The following is an 18,408-nucleotide window of genomic DNA, read 5'->3' as shown; positions in this document are numbered from 1 at the left end:
TTAATTACTTTATCAATAACAATTGTATATATATAAATTTTAAACGGTTATCTATTTTATTCGACTAACGTATCGGTCATTTAATATTGAATAGAAAAAAAATGAAATTTTTCATAGTCGGATTTTTGATAGCAGCTGTAGTGATAGTCGAATGTTCCCATACATTTATGGGCACGAGCGTACAAGGGGAGTTAGTTTACCAACGTACAGTCAAATACAGTTCGAAAATGTTTCAAAAAAGAATCGAAACGTTGAACGTCACAATACCATATAATAAACTATACGGACGTTATATTCAGGTGAGTCTAAACTAAATAAATAAAGGATATTTATTAATAGTTTAGAACGTCAGTGGCTCAGGGATCAAGGACTTGACTTGCAATCTGCAGGTCACGGGTTCGAATCCCGCCATGTACCAATGTGTTTTTCCATTTCCGCTTTTACATTTGTACATTTATTCGACGTTCTTACGGTGAAGGAAAACATCGTGATGCAACCTGCACATATCTGAGAAGAAATTCAAAGATATGTGTGAAGTCAACCACGACGCGCTTAGCCAGCGTCAGCAATCAACCTTTACTTAGGGTAGGCTCCGAGCCCCTCGGTGGGGACGTATAGTGAGCTGATGATGATGACGATTAATAGTTTATTGAAATAAAACATATTGTATAGTCTTACTTAGTACTTATATATCTTACTAATATTATAAATGCAAATCTTTGGACGGTTGGATGAATATTTGTTTGAAGGTATCTCTAGAACGACTGAATGAATCTCGATGAAATTTGGCATGCATATAGAACATAGTCTGGAAAAACACATAGGCTTACTAAGTTACTACTTACAAAGTTTTTTTTTGCCGGGGTCGCGGGATACGCCTAGACGACGTATAACTTAGTTCTTTCTCTTTGTTCCAGGGCGTGCTAGCTTACGATTTAACCAAGTCAGGAGCCTCGGCCAACGTCACAGCGGGAGGAGTCGGATTTACATTCGTCAACCTTCGCATGAAGAGCGATAAAGGGGAAGATCTTAAATATGATATTTCCATTTATGCATAAATTTATAAATGTTTCAAAAAGTGTTTTAATTAAGTGTATTGCAAATTACGAAGCTATAATAAAGAAGTAAGTGATTAATCTTACTAATGTTTGGATGCATAGATTAAGGGATCTCGCTGAAATTTGACATAGATGTAGAACATAGTCTGGAAGAACACATAAGCAATTAATAAAGATTTTTTTTTAATTACGCGCAGTATTGGTTTTACAATTGTTTTACATCAATCGATTTCACCTAAAAAGGTAAGGGTGTAATTAAAGGACTTTTCCAAATAGAAATTAAGTAAAAAGTATTTTGACAGCGGTGGGATTCGAACCCACGCCCTTTCGGACTGGTGCCTAAAACCAGCGCCTTAGACCACTCGGCCACGCTGCCCTTATCTAATAAGTTAAAAATATTAAACGTATTATGCACATTTTCTTAACTGTTCATATTTTATCAATCAAAACATAATCGTACCAATCTTCCTTTACTTATAAACGCACAGTTTCTCGAAGAAAGAAGAAAGACTCGTGAACTTGTTTTTCAAATCTTAATTGTATTCATTCTAACAACCAGAATTATAATTAATATTGTTTTAGTTCGACACTAAGCGTAAATTAAATTGATTGACCTTTAAAAAACCAAGTCTAATCCTGGTACAATCCTATAGCAAATTCAGTGATACGAAACAATAAAGCGCTTACAGCACTACTAAATTTCAGCTATAGTAATATTGCAAAAGCGCTTCGTGCACACGACGTGCAAGTGACGAATGTGCGAGCTTTATGACACGTGAAAATGTTGTGAAGTTTCCCGATCTGCATTTCTCTGTAACGTGATCATAAATCACTCGACCAATGTTTTATTTTCACACGAAACGATTTGTAAAATTGTTTAGGTTAACTATTATTGTTAGTGGAATTCAGTGACATTTTTATTGACTTTTAATCAATTAATTAATTTGACAAAAAATAATTATTAATTCTCATTTCATAAATAAATCTTGCTAATATAACAATAGCGATCAGTAAAGGTAGGGCAATTTGTGGCGACCGCCCTGGGCGCCGGACATAAAGGGGCGCCGGAGTCGGATATAAAGGACGCCGTGTAAGATACCGTATTTTTGGAAAAATTTCCCCCGACCCAAAAAAAATGGGGCGTAGCCCAGAGCGCCCAGGGCGCCGTGTTTGATATGGATAGGTGTTTGTTAGAACGTATCTTTAAAACGGCTACAAGGATTTGGTATAAATGTCTGGCAAAATTTAGCACATTGCTTTTTATAACACAGAAGGTACTTATTTTTTTAATTACACGCGAAAGAAGTTGCGGACAAAAGCTAGTTTAAACTTAACTAGAACATAAAATGATTGCATGGACATGTTCAAAAGTTGGCTCGCATTCTGATTTCTTGTAAACTTCACTTGTTATAAATGTTCAGAACAATGTGCATCTTCGTTAAAATTCCGCCAGAGGGCGACTAACGAAGGTAACTTTGTTTAGCCGCGGATTTCATTCATTAGGAAGCGACCAAGTATATTGGCAGCACGATGGACTTTGGATTGCAAATTTACTTTGAACAATTACTCTGATTTAAAAAAATATAATATATGCCTGTGTAAAACAGTTCAGGGTCACCGAATCGCTTAGTTTTGTAAGTTTAATTGTTACTTATAAAAACTTATCCTTACTATAAATAGATTAGTAACTAAAATAAATCCATGTATATAATCCAAAATTGTTTTTATATATTAAATTTTGTCTTAACAGTACTAGATAAGACAACATTTTATTCAGATAAACACAATATTTACTTTAAAACGTTACAAGTCATTTCAAACAATTATACACTTCTGCTAATGGAGGATTTGACGCAAACTTGTCGACGTTTACAGACAGACAGCTATTCTCGTATTATCTTTGAATTTCAGGCGTCAGCCGTGTTAACGCAACTGAAAAGATAAATCAAGTGAATCCTTACAACTTAGACGTAATAAAAATAAATGAACTCAGTTTAGCCTATAGACTTGACTTGACTTAATGTCCTATGTCCCAGTAGTGGGGCAAAGGGATCCACAGAGCGCCGAAAGTACGATCACGTATTCTTGTTCTTAGCGGGATCCACTCCACAGCCTCGCTGGGAATATGACCATGGTCTTGCTTATTTCTGCGTCCTCTTAAAATTATTCGTCAGTTCAATGACTTCATTATCCTTGGCATCGACTTCTAGTTCGTATTATCATTAATTTATTCACCCCACAGTCCGTTTAGAATTTCGTTTGTGATCCTTGTGGTTTTTTTTCGCTCATTATACAGTTTTCAGAATGAATTGTAAATAAAATTGTATCGTTCGCTTTAAATAACAAAACACTTTTAAATATTAATGCGAACACTTTGAAAAACAATTATTTTAAATCATTCATCATCATCAGCTCACTATACGTCCCCAACGAGGGGCTCGGAGCCTACCCTAAGTTAAGGGTGATTAGGTCATAGTCAACCACGCTGGCCAAGTGCGGGTTGGTACATATACATAATATAGAGTCGTAAATAATCTAGTAGAGTTAAATTGTATTACGTGTATTTACGAAGAACAAGCGATGTTATAAACTTCCTACCTCGCACAGTCGTGTTGTGGAATGGTCTGTCCTAGGCGGTATTGCCAAACCGCTACAACTTAGGGTCCTTCAAGAAGCGAGCGTATCACCATCTCAAACGCCGGCAACGCATCTGCGGTTCCTCTGGAATTGCTGAAGGCCAAGGGCGTCGATGAACAACTCGGTATTCCCGTTGCACGTTTGCCCTCCTCCTCTTATAAAAAAAAGTAAAGAAAAATAATGTCTTTGACCTCTCTACGAGCCTTCGAGTGTTTCAAATCCAATAACGTTTCACTCCTCAAAACCATTCAACTGACGTACAAGGATTGCATCAAGCAAATGTACTATCAGGGAATTTAGCGGTATTACACTTTAAAAGCGTTCTTTTAAACGTTTTGTAAGTATTGAAACAACAACGTGGAAACAATAACCAAAAGGACACAGCATTTAAATGTGTCTGTACGAAAGCAGGTTGATTGTACACAATTGACATTTTACTGTTATAGCTACTAATTGATTGTTTTGTAAGAAAGGGCGGAGTTTGTTTAATTGCAAGGAATAATTTTTCTGTAAATGGAACACCGCTTATTGCTCCGTCTGTACACCTAGAAAATAACCTCCTGTCAGTTGGAATAACTGATTGAGTTTGAAAAGTGTTAAAACCGTGACTTAATTTAATTGTGGGATTTTTATAATTTCATATTTACTACAAATAATTAATCTTTTAAATAGCTTAACATTAGAGAAATAGTTGTAAATAGGTTAAAAAGTTTCAAAGAGTTAAACTGAAATATAATAATAAAAATTTCCTTTATAAAATTGTCAGTCTTTCAACAAGCCTACTAATAAATTCATGGTTTTCTGACGATATGAAATACCGAATGTGTTTTTCTCAGTAATAATAAATTTGAACAATTTCAATATCATTTCGTAGTATCATTTTGTTTACCTTCAATATTCATATTTTATTAAACTTAAATAAAAACAAAATTATTATACTATTTAAAATGTTAACAAAAAAACTTAAATTCTTGAGTATTTTTTACCTTTTAGCCTTATGTTGAGTTTAGTTGCCTTGTTAGGCTTTTGATATGTACGAAAGTTTTCAACAATTTATTTCGCCGTTCTAAAATTTTCCTTAACGTAACTTTTACATGTAAGAAAATTTATTCGTTTGATCAAAATAATATTTACATGTTACTTAAGTGTTATAACATTTGATCGGAATAGCAATTATTTAAACAACAACATACAACATTTCAACAGTGGTAGAGCCCGCTTTAACAGATTCGCACGAATCGGCCCGGCTCGCCCGGTGAAATACCACGACCACACAGAAGGCGTCAAGTGGAAGCAATTTCGCGTTTCGTCTGATGAGTGTGCGTCCCGTAGGCCAAAATTAGTCCTCTTTCCCTTCCCATCCTATTTCTTATAAGGAAAGGATGGGAAGTGGAAGTGGACTTTCCGGATGAGAGTATGCATGGAAAGGGAAAATATTTTCTTTCTGTGCATCCTCTCCTCCGTCGGTTAAAGGTAGGCAACGCATATGCAATTGCGTATGTCTATGGGCAACGGTCACTTCGCTATTTCAGCGATTTCAGGTGGCCGCTCGCTCGTTTGCCACCTTGTGATATAAATAAAAATAAAAAAAAACATAACTCACGCCCACAATCCAAAAGAGGGTTTTGATTTTAAAAGTAATTTTACTGTGGTAACTTATCCGCTACGTAAAACGCTTTGTAATTTTCTCGACCAAAAATCAATAGAATAAGAAAAGTAATTATGAATTAGCTGTCGCCTCCAACTCCGTCCGCACGAAATTAAAATGAAATCTTCATTGCGTTGTTCTACATTTGTGTTCAATTTCAACAAGATCTGATAAGCCGTTCCGGAGATACCTTCAAACAAATATCCATCCAAACATTCGCATTTATAATATTAGTAACATTAGTAAGTAGTTTTAGACGCGCCCTCGTTACAAAGTCCAATGTCAGAATGAATAGTGAGGGGAAATAAACGTCGACGTTTTAGTAAATCTAGTGTTGAGTCAATACACTGGCATTTACTTCGGATTTTCTTCCTAACATTAGTAAGATAACTTTATTTTTTTTATCATTTGCGTCTTCCGTAGATAAGGTTATAATTCTCTGCAAATGTCAAAGGAGTCCATTAGAATCGTCGAGGGAGATTTTTATCAGTGCAGTCGTGTGCCAAATGTCTCGTGACTTCATACTTAATTTCCTTTTCACAATCTTGTTGGCAACACCCTGTAGATACGTGCTCTCACTCAATTCCAACGACTTTGGAACCTTTCCTATCGTGTTCTAAAAAGAAACACATTAAAAAACAAAATGTTTAATTTTTTTTTTACATAGTAAACAAAATGTTTTTTTTTCTGAAGTACTGACAAGAGAAGTGCACATGATTCATCTTTGTCCCCGGAGTGTCATAAGTACATGGGACTACGCATAATACTTTTTTTTTCTCTTTATTTTTCTTAAGGATTTTTGTTCTTTTGAACATGTCAGTCCCATAACAATCAACTTAGGAGCTAATTACAAGCATATAGTAAATTATACAAGCAAGCGATATAAAAATAAAAAAGCAATGATAATAATAAGAAATAACAAACAAAAATATTTACACTTAATTAATATCTACAAAGCCTTTAGCACCATATTTTGGACGCCGTCTGCCAGATCCGACAATAAACCCATAATACTAATAAGCAGGAAAAGTTGATTTTTTTATTTTTAATTTATATATTAAACTTAAAAAAATATTACTATAATGTTTTATAAATAGTTTATTTAGTTTACAATAGATGGCGCTATTTTATATATTAAAGCGTTATTCGTTTTTTGTGTTAATTTTCTTTCAATGTTACAATATAAGTTGACTTAAGATTTTAAAATGAACAAATATTAACGTTATATTAAATACGATCGCAATTCAAAAAGTAAATCTCGAGCCACATAACAGAAAAAGGGTTGTGATAAATGCCCAACACGTCTTGAAATGACGTGAAAAATGTTCCCTTTAAGATAAGGAAATAGAAGGTTGGACATACAAAAAGCCACTGCGTTACAAATGACACGCGACCAAAGACTTTTAAAAATATTTAACTAAACATATATTTTTCATTTATTTTTTACTTATTAAATATTATGAAAAAGACACACATTGCACATTTTGTGTGAACATCTGAGAAGTAATTCAAAGATATGTGTGAAGTCAACCAACCCGCACTTGGCCAGCGTGGTTGACTATGACCTAATCACCCTTAACTTAGGCTCCGAGTCCTTCGGTGGGGACGTATAGTAAGCTGATGATGATGATGATGCAATATTATGAAAAGTTTTAAATTATATAGACGCTTTTAGCGTTTTTTTCTTTGTTATATTTTTGCCGTTCACATTTTAAGTGTGAGAAAAAAGTATCCAGTGAAGGACTATATTCTTTGAACGGAAATATAACCCAAGGTAAAAGTAAGCAACATTAATCATGGGTTTATGATACCAAGATTATTTAAAACACATTGCTATCTTTGTTTTGCGACGGATAAATAACAGACATAATGATATGTTTTACAGATTTAGATTTTAGAAACTCAGAAGGGCCAAGGGCTTTAAGGTAAATGAGAATTTGTTTTTAATATCGCTTAAAAATATTCGAGCATCACAATTTTCTTTATGTTGGCAGCAACTGGTTTTAAAAAAATATTCTTTTACTAACGTATTTATATAACATAAGAGAAAATTTTACTGCTTAATATGTAAATCACAACGGCGGGTAGCGCATTGCACATTTTGTGTGCAAATTTCTAGTAAATTTTTACATAAATCGCACAGCTAACTCGACGTTTATCTACAACTATATTTTAACGGTAACTTAAATAATCAGATCGATATTAACATTACCAACCTAACAAAAAGAATCATAAATTTAAAAAAAATATATATGATTTATTTGGAACACAACCCAGAGTTTCTCTAGAGTTCAAAGAATATCTTACCAAAGTTAAAATCACAAATATTGATTTTTTATACAAAAACAACAAAAAATAAGACAGATAAAAGTTGAAACATCTTGCTTCTTACTATCTTACTAATATTATAAATGCGAATGTTTAGATGGTTGGATGTTTATTTGAAGGTATCTCCATAACTGCTGCAAAGATCTCGCTGAAATTTGACATACATATCGCACATAGTCTGGAAGTACACATAGGTTACTAATTAAGTATTTTTTTATTCCGCGCGGACGGTGTCGCGGGCGATAGATAGTTTTAAAATAAATAAAGCTTTAAGAAGTAATAAATTATGAAAGTTCACGTTATATGAATAATTTTTAAAATAATTTCTTTATGATTTTCATAGTTCATTGCCTCGCTCAACTTCTTTCTTCCATCTATTCACTCCCTTTATAGTAGAGTGAATAGGCACTTACTAAGCTAGCGCGTACCATCTTTCGACCAATTCTCCACTTTACCAGGTGGGATCGTAGTCAAGCGCTAGCTTATTAAACGTAAAAAAAAATATCATCAACTCCCACCCCACTCCCCACCGAGAGACTCCGAGCCTACCCTAAGTTAGGGGTGACTAGGCCATAGTCAACCACGCTGGCCATGTAACCCGCACATGGTTGGCTTCACACATATCTTTGAATTTCTTCTCAGATATGTGCAGGAAGCATCACGATGTTTTGCTTACATATAATATGTAAATCGGAAATCGAAAAACACATTGGAACATGGCGGGATTCGAACCCAGGACTTGCAGATTGCAAGTCAAGTGCTTGACTCCTGAGCCATCAACGCTCTAAGTTAATTAAAACTTTATTAAAAATCCAATTACTGGAAATCAATAAATAATTTATAACGCAAATGATTTTACGTAGTATGAAAAGCAATCTACAGCAAGTTATTGAATTTCCCGCGACTTTTGTTGAGCAAATCGAATGTTGCTTTGCGCTTCATTGCTCACAATTCAATGCTATTGTTGAAATATACTGACATACAGATTTCGAATCATTAATGATAATTCACAGTAACCGATTTATTAAGTAAAATACTACGAATATAAAATTAATGAAAGTTAAATTAATATTTAGTTTAAGTTTTTATGAATATGTAAATTTTCCTCGAAATATTTTTAAATTAATGTCAGCCTTAAATTATTATTTTATTGAAAATTTCATGAACCGTACGTTATGTGAATTTATATTGAAGATAAAATTAGAATGTCTGTATGTAACATTGAAAAATATTACATACTAGTTGTCGCCCGCGACTCCGTCCACCAAAATACATCATCATCAACCTTCCCTTATCCCTATTGAGGGTCGGCACAGTAAGTACTACTCCTCCATACATCTCTATCAGCCGTCATATCCGAGTCTACCCCCTTCCTACGCATATCTTCTTTCACACAGTCATTCCATACTTTTTTTGGTCTTCCTCTACTTTTGTAGCCATCCACATTCAATCTCATTACTTTTTTGCTTATATCATCATCATCCCTCCGCATAACATGTCCAAACCACGCTAATCTTTTACTCCTCAATTTCTCGATCACTGGCGCTACTTTCAAACTTCCTCTAATATACATATTTTTAACGTCCACCAATATACATCGATGCCAAATTTCACCGAGATCCGTTGAGCCATTCTGGAGATACCTTCAAACATCCATCTAAACATTCGCAAAGTAAAAAATAAATGAAAAATAAAAGTGAGGTTTTTAAAATGTATATCTGTCTGTCTGTCTGTCTGTCCATAAGTTCGCATTTGTTACGGGTAATTTCCGAAACGGCTGGATGGTAGCTAATATATGCAGTTATAAGTAAAAGTAGTTGACGGCTACTTTTTTAATTCCGCATTGACAAAGTCAGCGGCGAACGCTAGTTAATAAATACCATTACGTTAATGTTGAAACTCGGTTGACACACGACGACTTTAACTCATTTCAAGTCAAAACAATATGGAAGAAAATTAAACTTTCCCATAAAAGACAAATTGAAGACGTCAAAAACAAAGACTCTAATAATGTCATTTAACGGAGATAAACAAATGAAACGGGGAAAGTGTTAACACTTCAATGTCATCAAAGTAAAGAATTAACATGTTTAAACATGCTAACATGTTCCCCAAACCAACTAACATACAACAACTAGTATACATCTTACTTATGTATGGATGGATAGATGTTCGTTAACAGGTAGTTTTACAGTGGTAGAACCCACTTTAAAATCTTTGCACGAATTGGCCCGGCTCGGTTGGTGAAATACCACGACCACACAGAAGACAGACGTGAAGTGGAAGCAATTCCGCGTTTCGTCTTAAGAATGTGCGTCCCGGAGGCCTAATTTAATCCTTTTTCCATTCCTACCCTTTTTCTTATAAGGAAAGGATGGGAAGTGGACCTGGACTGTCCGGATAAGATGCTTGGAAATGTTTTCTTTTTGTGCATCCTCGCCTCCGTCCGCCAATATGCAATTGCGTATGTCTATGGGCAACGGTCACTTCGCTATTTCAGCGATTTCAGGTGGCCGCTCGCTCGTTTGCCACCTTATGATATAAAAAAAAAACAAAAAAAAGGTAACTCCAAAAATACTACTGATCTGAATGAAATTTCGCACACACATGATTTACTCTAGGCTTCTTATTAAGAGTTTTTTTTAATTCCGCACGGACGAAATCGCGGGCAAACACTAGTAAATCTTACTAGTATTGCAAATGCGATTGTTTGCATGGATGGATGTTTGTTAATAGGTATCTTACTTAAGACGGTTTCATGAATCTCGTAATTTGGCTCTTATAGAACATAGTCTGGAAAAACGCTACTATTTTTTTTTTAATTCGGTGCGGACGGAGTCGCGGGTGACAGCTATTATTATATAAATAAAATCAATGTTAATGCAACTTTTTACTCTAATTTATTGTCTTTAGTTTCCTAAAATAGAAGACAAAGTAAGAGTAATTTAAACAAGGTACAAACGACTTAGTCCTGTCAATTGTGAATGTTTGCGGTATTGTCCCGGGACACAGTGTTCCCGGATCCCGCAATGTTCTACAATGTTCCTAGCACCTGCAATGTACCCGGCTCCCACAATCTTCACAGGACGCAACACAAACTAAGTTCTCAACTTAAATTGTCTTACCTTTGCAATAGTACGATTGCTTGGGAAACTACCTTGTTACTGTTGCCTGGTAAATTTAATATATTGCCATATAAAGAAAAGACCTTGTTGGTATTTTCGTGCTCTTTTTAATATTAGTATCAGCATATAAAAGACTAGCCGTTATCCGCGGCTCTGTCTGGGCGGAATTTACACTTATATAATTAGTAGCCTATGTGTTGTTCCAGATTGACCTATATGAATGCAAAATTTCATCGAGATCTGTTCAGTCGTTCTGAAGATACCTACAAACATCCATCCATCCATCGATCAATCCATCTAAACTTTAAGTTGTATTATAATTATAAGACAGGTACACAGTTCTTCAGACACATTTTTAATAAGTATTCCTTACTAGCTTTTGCCCACAACCTAAAAAATTAAAGAAGAAAACAGGATGAAAAGTATCCTATGTTATTTTCCTGGTTCTTACCTACCTCCTCACCAATTTTGAGACAAATCGGTTGAGCCGTTCTTGAGTTATAGATAAACTACGTAACACGACCTTCTTTTATATCGGTATAGTTAAGGTTATATCGAGTGATCTGAAAGTTTTAATATTAGCAAAACTAGATGGCTCTGTCATTTATTTGTGTTTTAGGTATATTCATATATTAATTATTTTCTATTTTATTACTCGTTTTAATAAATTAAGATATAAATTGTGCTAAAATTATTGCCGAAAATGAAATAACGAGCTGAAATAAGTGAAAACCAACAGGGATCGCAAAGGAAACAAAAAGAAAAGGCCCGAGAGGGTGAATATATTAATATTAATTGAGAAACCGAAATGGAGGATAATTTCGTGCGCGAAAATAATGAAATGTGTAGACGACGAATGGAAATTTAATCCAATTTGTTCTGTTATGAAAAAAATATTAAAATAACCAAAGACTCGCTTATAACTTTGCCTTTGTTCAAAAATTTTGACTAGTTGTCGCACCCGACACCGTCCTCGCGGAATTAATAAACTTAGTAAGTAGCCTGTGTGATCTTCTAGACTAAGTTCTACATTTTTTTATATCATAAGATGGCAAACGAGCGAGCGGCCACCTGAAATCGCTGAAATAGCGAAGTGACCGCTGCCCATAGACATACGCAATAGCATATGAGTTGCCTACCTTTAATCAACGGAGGAGATGATGCACAGAAAGAAAACATTTCCATGCATCCTCTCATCCGGAAAGTCCTCTTTCACTTCCCATCCTTTCTTTATAATAAAAAGGGTAGGAAGGGAATGAGGACTAAATTAGGCCTCCGGGACGCACACTTATCAGACGAAACGCGGAATTGCTTCCACTTCACGCCTGTCTTCTGTGTCTACATCTATGTCAAATTTCATCAAGATTTGTTCAGCCGTTCCAGATCTTCTAACAAACATCCATCCATTTAAACTTTCGCATTTATATTATTAGTAAGATTTATTACATATGACTTACTTGACTTAAAGTCATATGTCCCCGTAGTGGGGCAGAGTTCACAGTGCGCCGCCAGTTCGCTCTATCTTGGGCTCTGCGTTTGGTCTCGGGCCATATCAGCCCAATCGCCTTCATTTCGGCAGCATTTCATTACATATAAACATACATTAATTGTTTATATGTTTATATGTTAGTAAAAGCTAACTAAATCATACTTATAATATTATAAATGCGAATGTATAGATGGATGTTTGTTTGAAGGTATCATCAAACGGTTGAACGGATTTCGCTGAAATTTGGCATAGATGTAGAGCATCTAGAACACATAGGCTACTAATTAAGTTTTTTTTTTAATTGCGATCGGACGGAATCGCGGGCGACAGCTAGTTTAAATATAACTATCAGTTATGTATGTGTACAACATATTTTATACCAGCACATGGGTAATTAAACTAATTATAAATAGGTAATTTACCTATTAAAACAAAATCGTCTAGATTATTTCGTTACTCGCTTATTTCAGGCTAGTGTGTACTAGCCTATTTGAAATTTTTAAAGGCATTGAACGTAGATTGAGCGATAAAATTATCTCAAAATATCTTTCCCTTCGGGAGCGCGCTCGTTTTATGTTACGTAATAAAAATACAACATCCATTGTAAAGACATTCTTTTGGTTGATAAAAGGATAAAATACATCCTGTTCCTACATATACAGCGTGTTTTGTTTGTAGACACACGTGTAGAGAAACATAATACAATGAATACTTCTTATCTATTTAAAGTAAAAACTAAGTAAAAAGATACACGCCGTACATCTAACATTATAAATGCGAATGTTTAGATGCATGGATATTTTTGTAGGTATCTCCGGAACTGTTCAACGGATCTTGATTGAATTTGGCGCAGATGTAGAGCAAAATCTAGAAGAAAACATAGTCTACATACTTGGTTTCTTTTAATTCTGCTCGAAGGAAATCACGGATAAAATCTTGTGTATAAGTAAATATAAGGGCAAAGTCTTCATAGTAATATTTTATATATTTTATTTACAACTTTGGTATAAAGTAGGAGGTCACAAACAATTATATTTATGTGGTCAATAGTAAATCAGAAGGGTGTGTTATTGGTTGCCATTATTGCTCGCCTCGGTAAACAAAGGGGCCGAAACTCGGTCACAAATATTATTGTATCAAATAGAAAAAAGATTAATTCGATTCGTTGGTTCATAGATTTTTTAATACGAAATATTACTGTTAATATAATAATAATGGGTTTTTCGATTTACATATGTACATTTATCCGATGTCCTTACGGTGAAGGAAAACATTATATAACCTGCAAAGAAATTCAAAGATATGTGTGAAGTCAAACCGCACTTCGTGAGTGTTGACTATGACCTAGTCACCCTTTTTTTTCTTTTTTTTTTCAGAGGTGAATGCTTTATGCATACTCCGCGCCCCGGGGGAGGCGCGGTATGTGGGATTCTCCTCCTTAGCGGAGGCATACCCGCTAAACCCCTCTGTTCCTCCAACGCATCGGGACGGGACCACGGGCACGCTATCGCTCTCGTCCGCGGCCCAATGACCTAGTCACCCTAACTTGGGCAGGCTCCGAGCCTCTTAGTGGGGACATATAGTGAGCCGATGATGATGATTACTGCTGAATTGTGTAATGACAACAGTTAACAGTGGTAGAGTCTGCAGTATTAGAGTCTGCAGTATTAGCTGTTGCAGGAATTGACCACACAGAACTCAAACGTCAAGTGAAAGTAGCTCCGCGCAACCCTTTTTGGATAAAGAATCACGTACCATTTTCCAATAAGGAAAGTTATTTGCTTTCTTTTGATATACTTTTTACTATAACAAAAGGAGTAGACAAAGAGAGTAAAAAGTTGATAACTATCGACTGCACTGTCATTAAATTCTAGTAAAATACTTCTATTAAGTTGGCAAGTTCTTTGCATAACAAGTAACTTATTCAATGAAGCCTTTAAGTCAATGGACCAAAGTTAAATGTTCAAAATTCAAACAAAAGGCGATCGAGAACTTTGATAATTAAGAAGCACTCATTCAAAAGCTCTCCATTAATTAACTTTTGCAGACATTTTTACTTATCAACACAAAGATTGTTACTATTCTAACCTTGGGTTTCTGAGTCGAAAATCTCCGTTTAAAAAGATATCGTAATATCCACTAGTAATAGACATGTGTAAATCAATTCTGAACCAGTTCAAAAGTTCAGCTCACATATACATGAACCGTTGAGCTGAGGTTCAACAACTGAGTATCACAACAAATCGCGATGTACTATAACTATGTGAGTTTAGCCGCGAACTGTTTGGCTATGCAGGTACTAATTGAGCTTATCTGTGAACCGGTTCACTGATCTGCCTAACAAATGTAAATCACGAACTGACTTGCAGATCTTCAATCATAGTTGAGTTACTATATGTCTCATCTCACACCGAACATACACTAATGCCAATGTACTGAAAACATCAAATAACGTAATAATAGATTAGATCATGACCAACCAAGGTTGATTGATCAAAATCTTCTCTGGAAAAATCTTAGTTTCTATTAATACATAGAACGAAACGTCATGACTACATTTTAAGCATAAAGTGACTTAGTGTTTTCTACTAACGAAACCATATCGCGTCGTAATCTACAACTACTGCCATCTATTAGTGACCTACGTAAATGCACAAAACTTAATACAAAAAGCGCCATACTTTTTACAATCTTACTAATATTATAAATGCGAATGTTTAGATGGATGTATGGATGTTTGCTTGAAGGTATCTCAGGTATGGCTAAACAGATCTCGCTGAAATTTGTCACAGTTGTAGAACATAGTCTGAAAGAACATATAGGCAACTTATAATTTTTTTTTAATTCCGCGCGGATGGAGTCGCGGGCGACAGCTAATGTTGTAATAATTGATCAAATATAAAATGTTAATTTATAGAAGAGAATTTGTTAACACTACTTGCGAAATTTTCCGTCTATAAATAGTGCGATCTGTTAGAAAAATTAAAGGAATTAAAAAAACTTTTTAAAAGTAGGTACACCTGATTATATAAATCTCAAAATACTAATTAATTAATAAATAAATAGATAAATCAGCGAAACGTTTTTGATTATTTGGTAACAAAAAAATAAAAAAAATATCTTTATTGTTATACACAAAAAAATCACATAAAAAGACGTTTGCATTTATTTTTTGGCTGGACTTTACTTGACAGTTGAATTCCATTTTTAAATATATTTCCCGTTTTTATGAACACAAACAAATACAAGTTTAACTGTATGTGCCGGTGTTTGGAAATACATTTTTTAACCGTTAACAAAACCGTTTTTAATCTAAGCTACTGCCATCTATTAAGTCTTAATAGACAACGGCACACTTCGTCATGAAAATTTGATTCGGATTGTGACCAGCCCAATTGCTGATCACATTCCTTTCAAGAGAAACTTTATCAGAAGTGGGATAATCGATGCATATACATATTAAGTCATATTGGTTTTTTGCTAACAAAACCAAATCGTGTTGTAATCTTTTACTACCGCCATCTACATGCAAAATTCAACACCTATAATTGCATTGCTCTAATTATAGACAAGACATATATTTTGTCATAGTAACTTTAATTTATTTCTGGATTTGTTATCCATCTTAAAAAATCTATTTAATACTTACCGAAAAATAGCAGATTGCATTCTTAACGCCATCTGTTAGAATATAATAAAATCAAATATGAAAAATCCAATATGATATTTTTAAATTAATTTATTTCTTTTTAATATCCTTGTACATTATGACAAGGTAGAGCCTTCCTAAAGCATCGCTATTTAAGTAACCTTTTGTTAATAAATGTAACATAGCCGGTTATCTTAAAATGAAGAAATAAATAGCACAAATCCTTCCACCGTTTCTAGTCGTTCCGTTCCGCCCCTTGTTCGTCACGCCGACTGACTTTGTTCCACTCCGGAACATAAATTACACCAAGCTACTTGCTAGCTTTTAGAGGCATTTGCTACAGCACGTAAAGTTTCACTAACTCAACCTAAACTCTTGTCATTATCAAAAAAAAAACTTTAGAAATCTCCATTGGAAAGATTTACTGTGTATAGTGTAGTAGATATTTAATATTACACACTTGGAACTGTCTATCGTATTGGTGATAATCGAATAGGTAGCCAAAGTATTCTCGTCCTTCAAATAATGTCCTTTTGGAAGAAAGAGGAAAGGACTAACTCATTATTTTCTTAGTATCCTGTATATCCTTTCTCTGGCCTGGTTTGGAATTTGTAATTTGAATTAATTATCTTTTCATGAGGCAAATATTATTTTTATTTGGAAATTGAAATTGTAACTAACTTCAGCTAGTTACAATTCTTTCTTGAAAAATCTTGTTTCTAAGTATGCGACAGACGTATAACGTCATAATAGTGCAAAAATTGTAGTGCTCAATCGCAATTGCATTTGAAGAACTAAGCATAGTGTGTTTTAAATTAGAGTTAACGCCATCTGTTGATGAAAAGCAACTGAATGTGAAAGGTTTTTAAATAAATACATTTCAAGGAGAACCTTAAGTTTTGTAATCAATTTAAACTAGTACAAGCTAATGGTACATTCCTAGTTTTTTCTCATCGAATCTTTTATAAATCGTTAATACTTTAAAATGTCAATATTTTTGAAATTAGAATTAATTTAAATGGAATGTCAGCGTTAAGTATGGTCAGCATAATTTATAGCGCTTGGTATAAAGTATCAAATCGTCTCCTCCCCGCTTATTTTTAAAAATCATTTTTGTCGTTTTAACTGAAAAGAAAATGAAAACCATATTTAATCGTAAAATAATCCATAACCAAAGAGTTTATTGTCTTATAGTAGAGTATTATTATTGTATTATAGTGGGAGTTGAGAGTGAGTATTGTCACTTTTGGTCTGTTCATTTGTGGTTTATTGTAATATCTTTAAGAGTGGTAAAACCCGCTTTAACATCTTCGCACGAATTGGCCAGGTTCGCCCTGTGAAATACCACCACCACACAGAAAACAGGCGTGAAGTGGAAGAAATTCCGCGTTTCGTCTGATGAGTGTGCATCCCGGACGCATAATTTAGTCCTCTTTCCCTTCCCACCCTTTTCTTATAAGGAAAGGATGGGAAGTGGAAGTGGACTTTCCGGATGAGAGGATGCATGGAAAGGGAAAATATTTTCTTTCTGTGCATCTTCTCCTCCGTCGATTTAAGGTAGGCAACGCATATGCAATTGCGTATGTCTATGGGCAACGGTCACTTCGCTATTTTAGCGATTTCAGGTGGCCGCTCGCTCGTTTGCCACCTTCTGATATAAAAAAAAAGTTTAAAACATAAAAATAACTATACCCGCGGTTTCTCCAAGAGTCAAATAATTTTTCGCCTTATTTTTTAATCGCCTTTTACCATTTTTAATATATTTAATTATGCTTCTTGAACCAAACATTAAAACTGTTTCGAAAATATTAAGACGATTTTTTAATTCCTTATTTGAAAGAATAATTTTACGCCATACTGGTCCAACCCTGGTGGCGTTACGGAGAGATGCGTCATCCAGATATCTAAAAAGTAATTAACTGAGTTTATTCAATTTTAATGTCATGCAGTAACCCAGCAATAAATATAAGGTATTTAATGCACAGCACTACATTCTTCAATCAAATCGATTTAAGGTTTTTTCTTAAATACCTTACATTTTAAGGATGTTTTTGTTAATAATTGGTATACTTACGATTATAAAACTTACGAAAATATTTTCCATGACATCTCCAGAGGCAAAGCAGATATTGAATCTCGTTTTCGTTCATCCCATAACGCAATACCAAAAACGAAAATACCCGAATTATCCATTAATTAAATAATAGTAGCCAGTCGCAATCCGTCGTATACACGAAATTATGTGTGAATAAAACGTCTTGTATAAAAATTTTAAATATTTATTACAATTCAAGGTCATGTCAGTTGAATGTTTTGCTTTTGCATTAATTTACTAATTTTAAATAATCGAAACAAAACAAGGATGTATTCTGATTTTAATGTGTTAATATTTATCGAACATTTTTTTAAAAGTAGATTATGTAAGAGCGAAAGATAAAAATCTATAAAATGGCTTTCGGAAATAACAACATGGC

General features: G+C 34.3%; 1 protein-coding gene, 1 long non-coding RNA gene and 1 other non-coding gene across 3 annotated transcripts; 1 reads left to right on the top strand and 2 right to left on the bottom strand.

Moving 5' to 3' along the window:
• Nucleotides 1-60: 60 nt before the first annotated feature.
• LOC106119373 (uncharacterized) lies at nt 61-1,195 on the top strand. The gene is made up of 2 exons (XR_001227957.1): nt 61-299; nt 918-1,195. It is a non-coding gene; the product is annotated as an uncharacterized LOC106119373 (long non-coding RNA).
• Nucleotides 1,196-1,354: 159 nt separating this feature from the next.
• Nucleotides 1,355-1,434, bottom strand: TRNAL-UAG (transfer RNA leucine (anticodon UAG)). Its single transcript has one exon. It is a non-coding gene; the product is annotated as a tRNA-Leu (tRNA).
• Nucleotides 1,435-16,976: 15,542 nt separating this feature from the next.
• Nucleotides 16,977-18,168, bottom strand: LOC106119299 (cell division control protein 4). Its single transcript, XM_013314213.1, has 3 exons — nt 18,024-18,168; nt 17,627-17,838; nt 16,977-17,059 (listed from the first exon to the last, which is right to left on the bottom strand). The coding sequence occupies exons 1-3, from the start codon at nt 18,125-18,127 to the stop codon at nt 16,977-16,979; spliced, it is 399 nt and encodes a 132-aa protein (XP_013169667.1). The 5' UTR covers nt 18,128-18,168.
• Nucleotides 18,169-18,408: the final 240 nt, after the last annotated feature.

Source organism: Papilio xuthus, unplaced genomic scaffold (genome assembly GCF_000836235.2).
Source record: "Papilio xuthus unplaced genomic scaffold, Pxut_1.1 DF827461.1, whole genome shotgun sequence".
In the NCBI taxonomy this organism is placed as follows: domain Eukaryota; kingdom Metazoa; phylum Arthropoda; class Insecta; order Lepidoptera; family Papilionidae; genus Papilio; species Papilio xuthus.
Note: the sequence above shows the minus strand (reverse complement) of the source record. Positions and strands in the feature narration are given on the sequence as shown.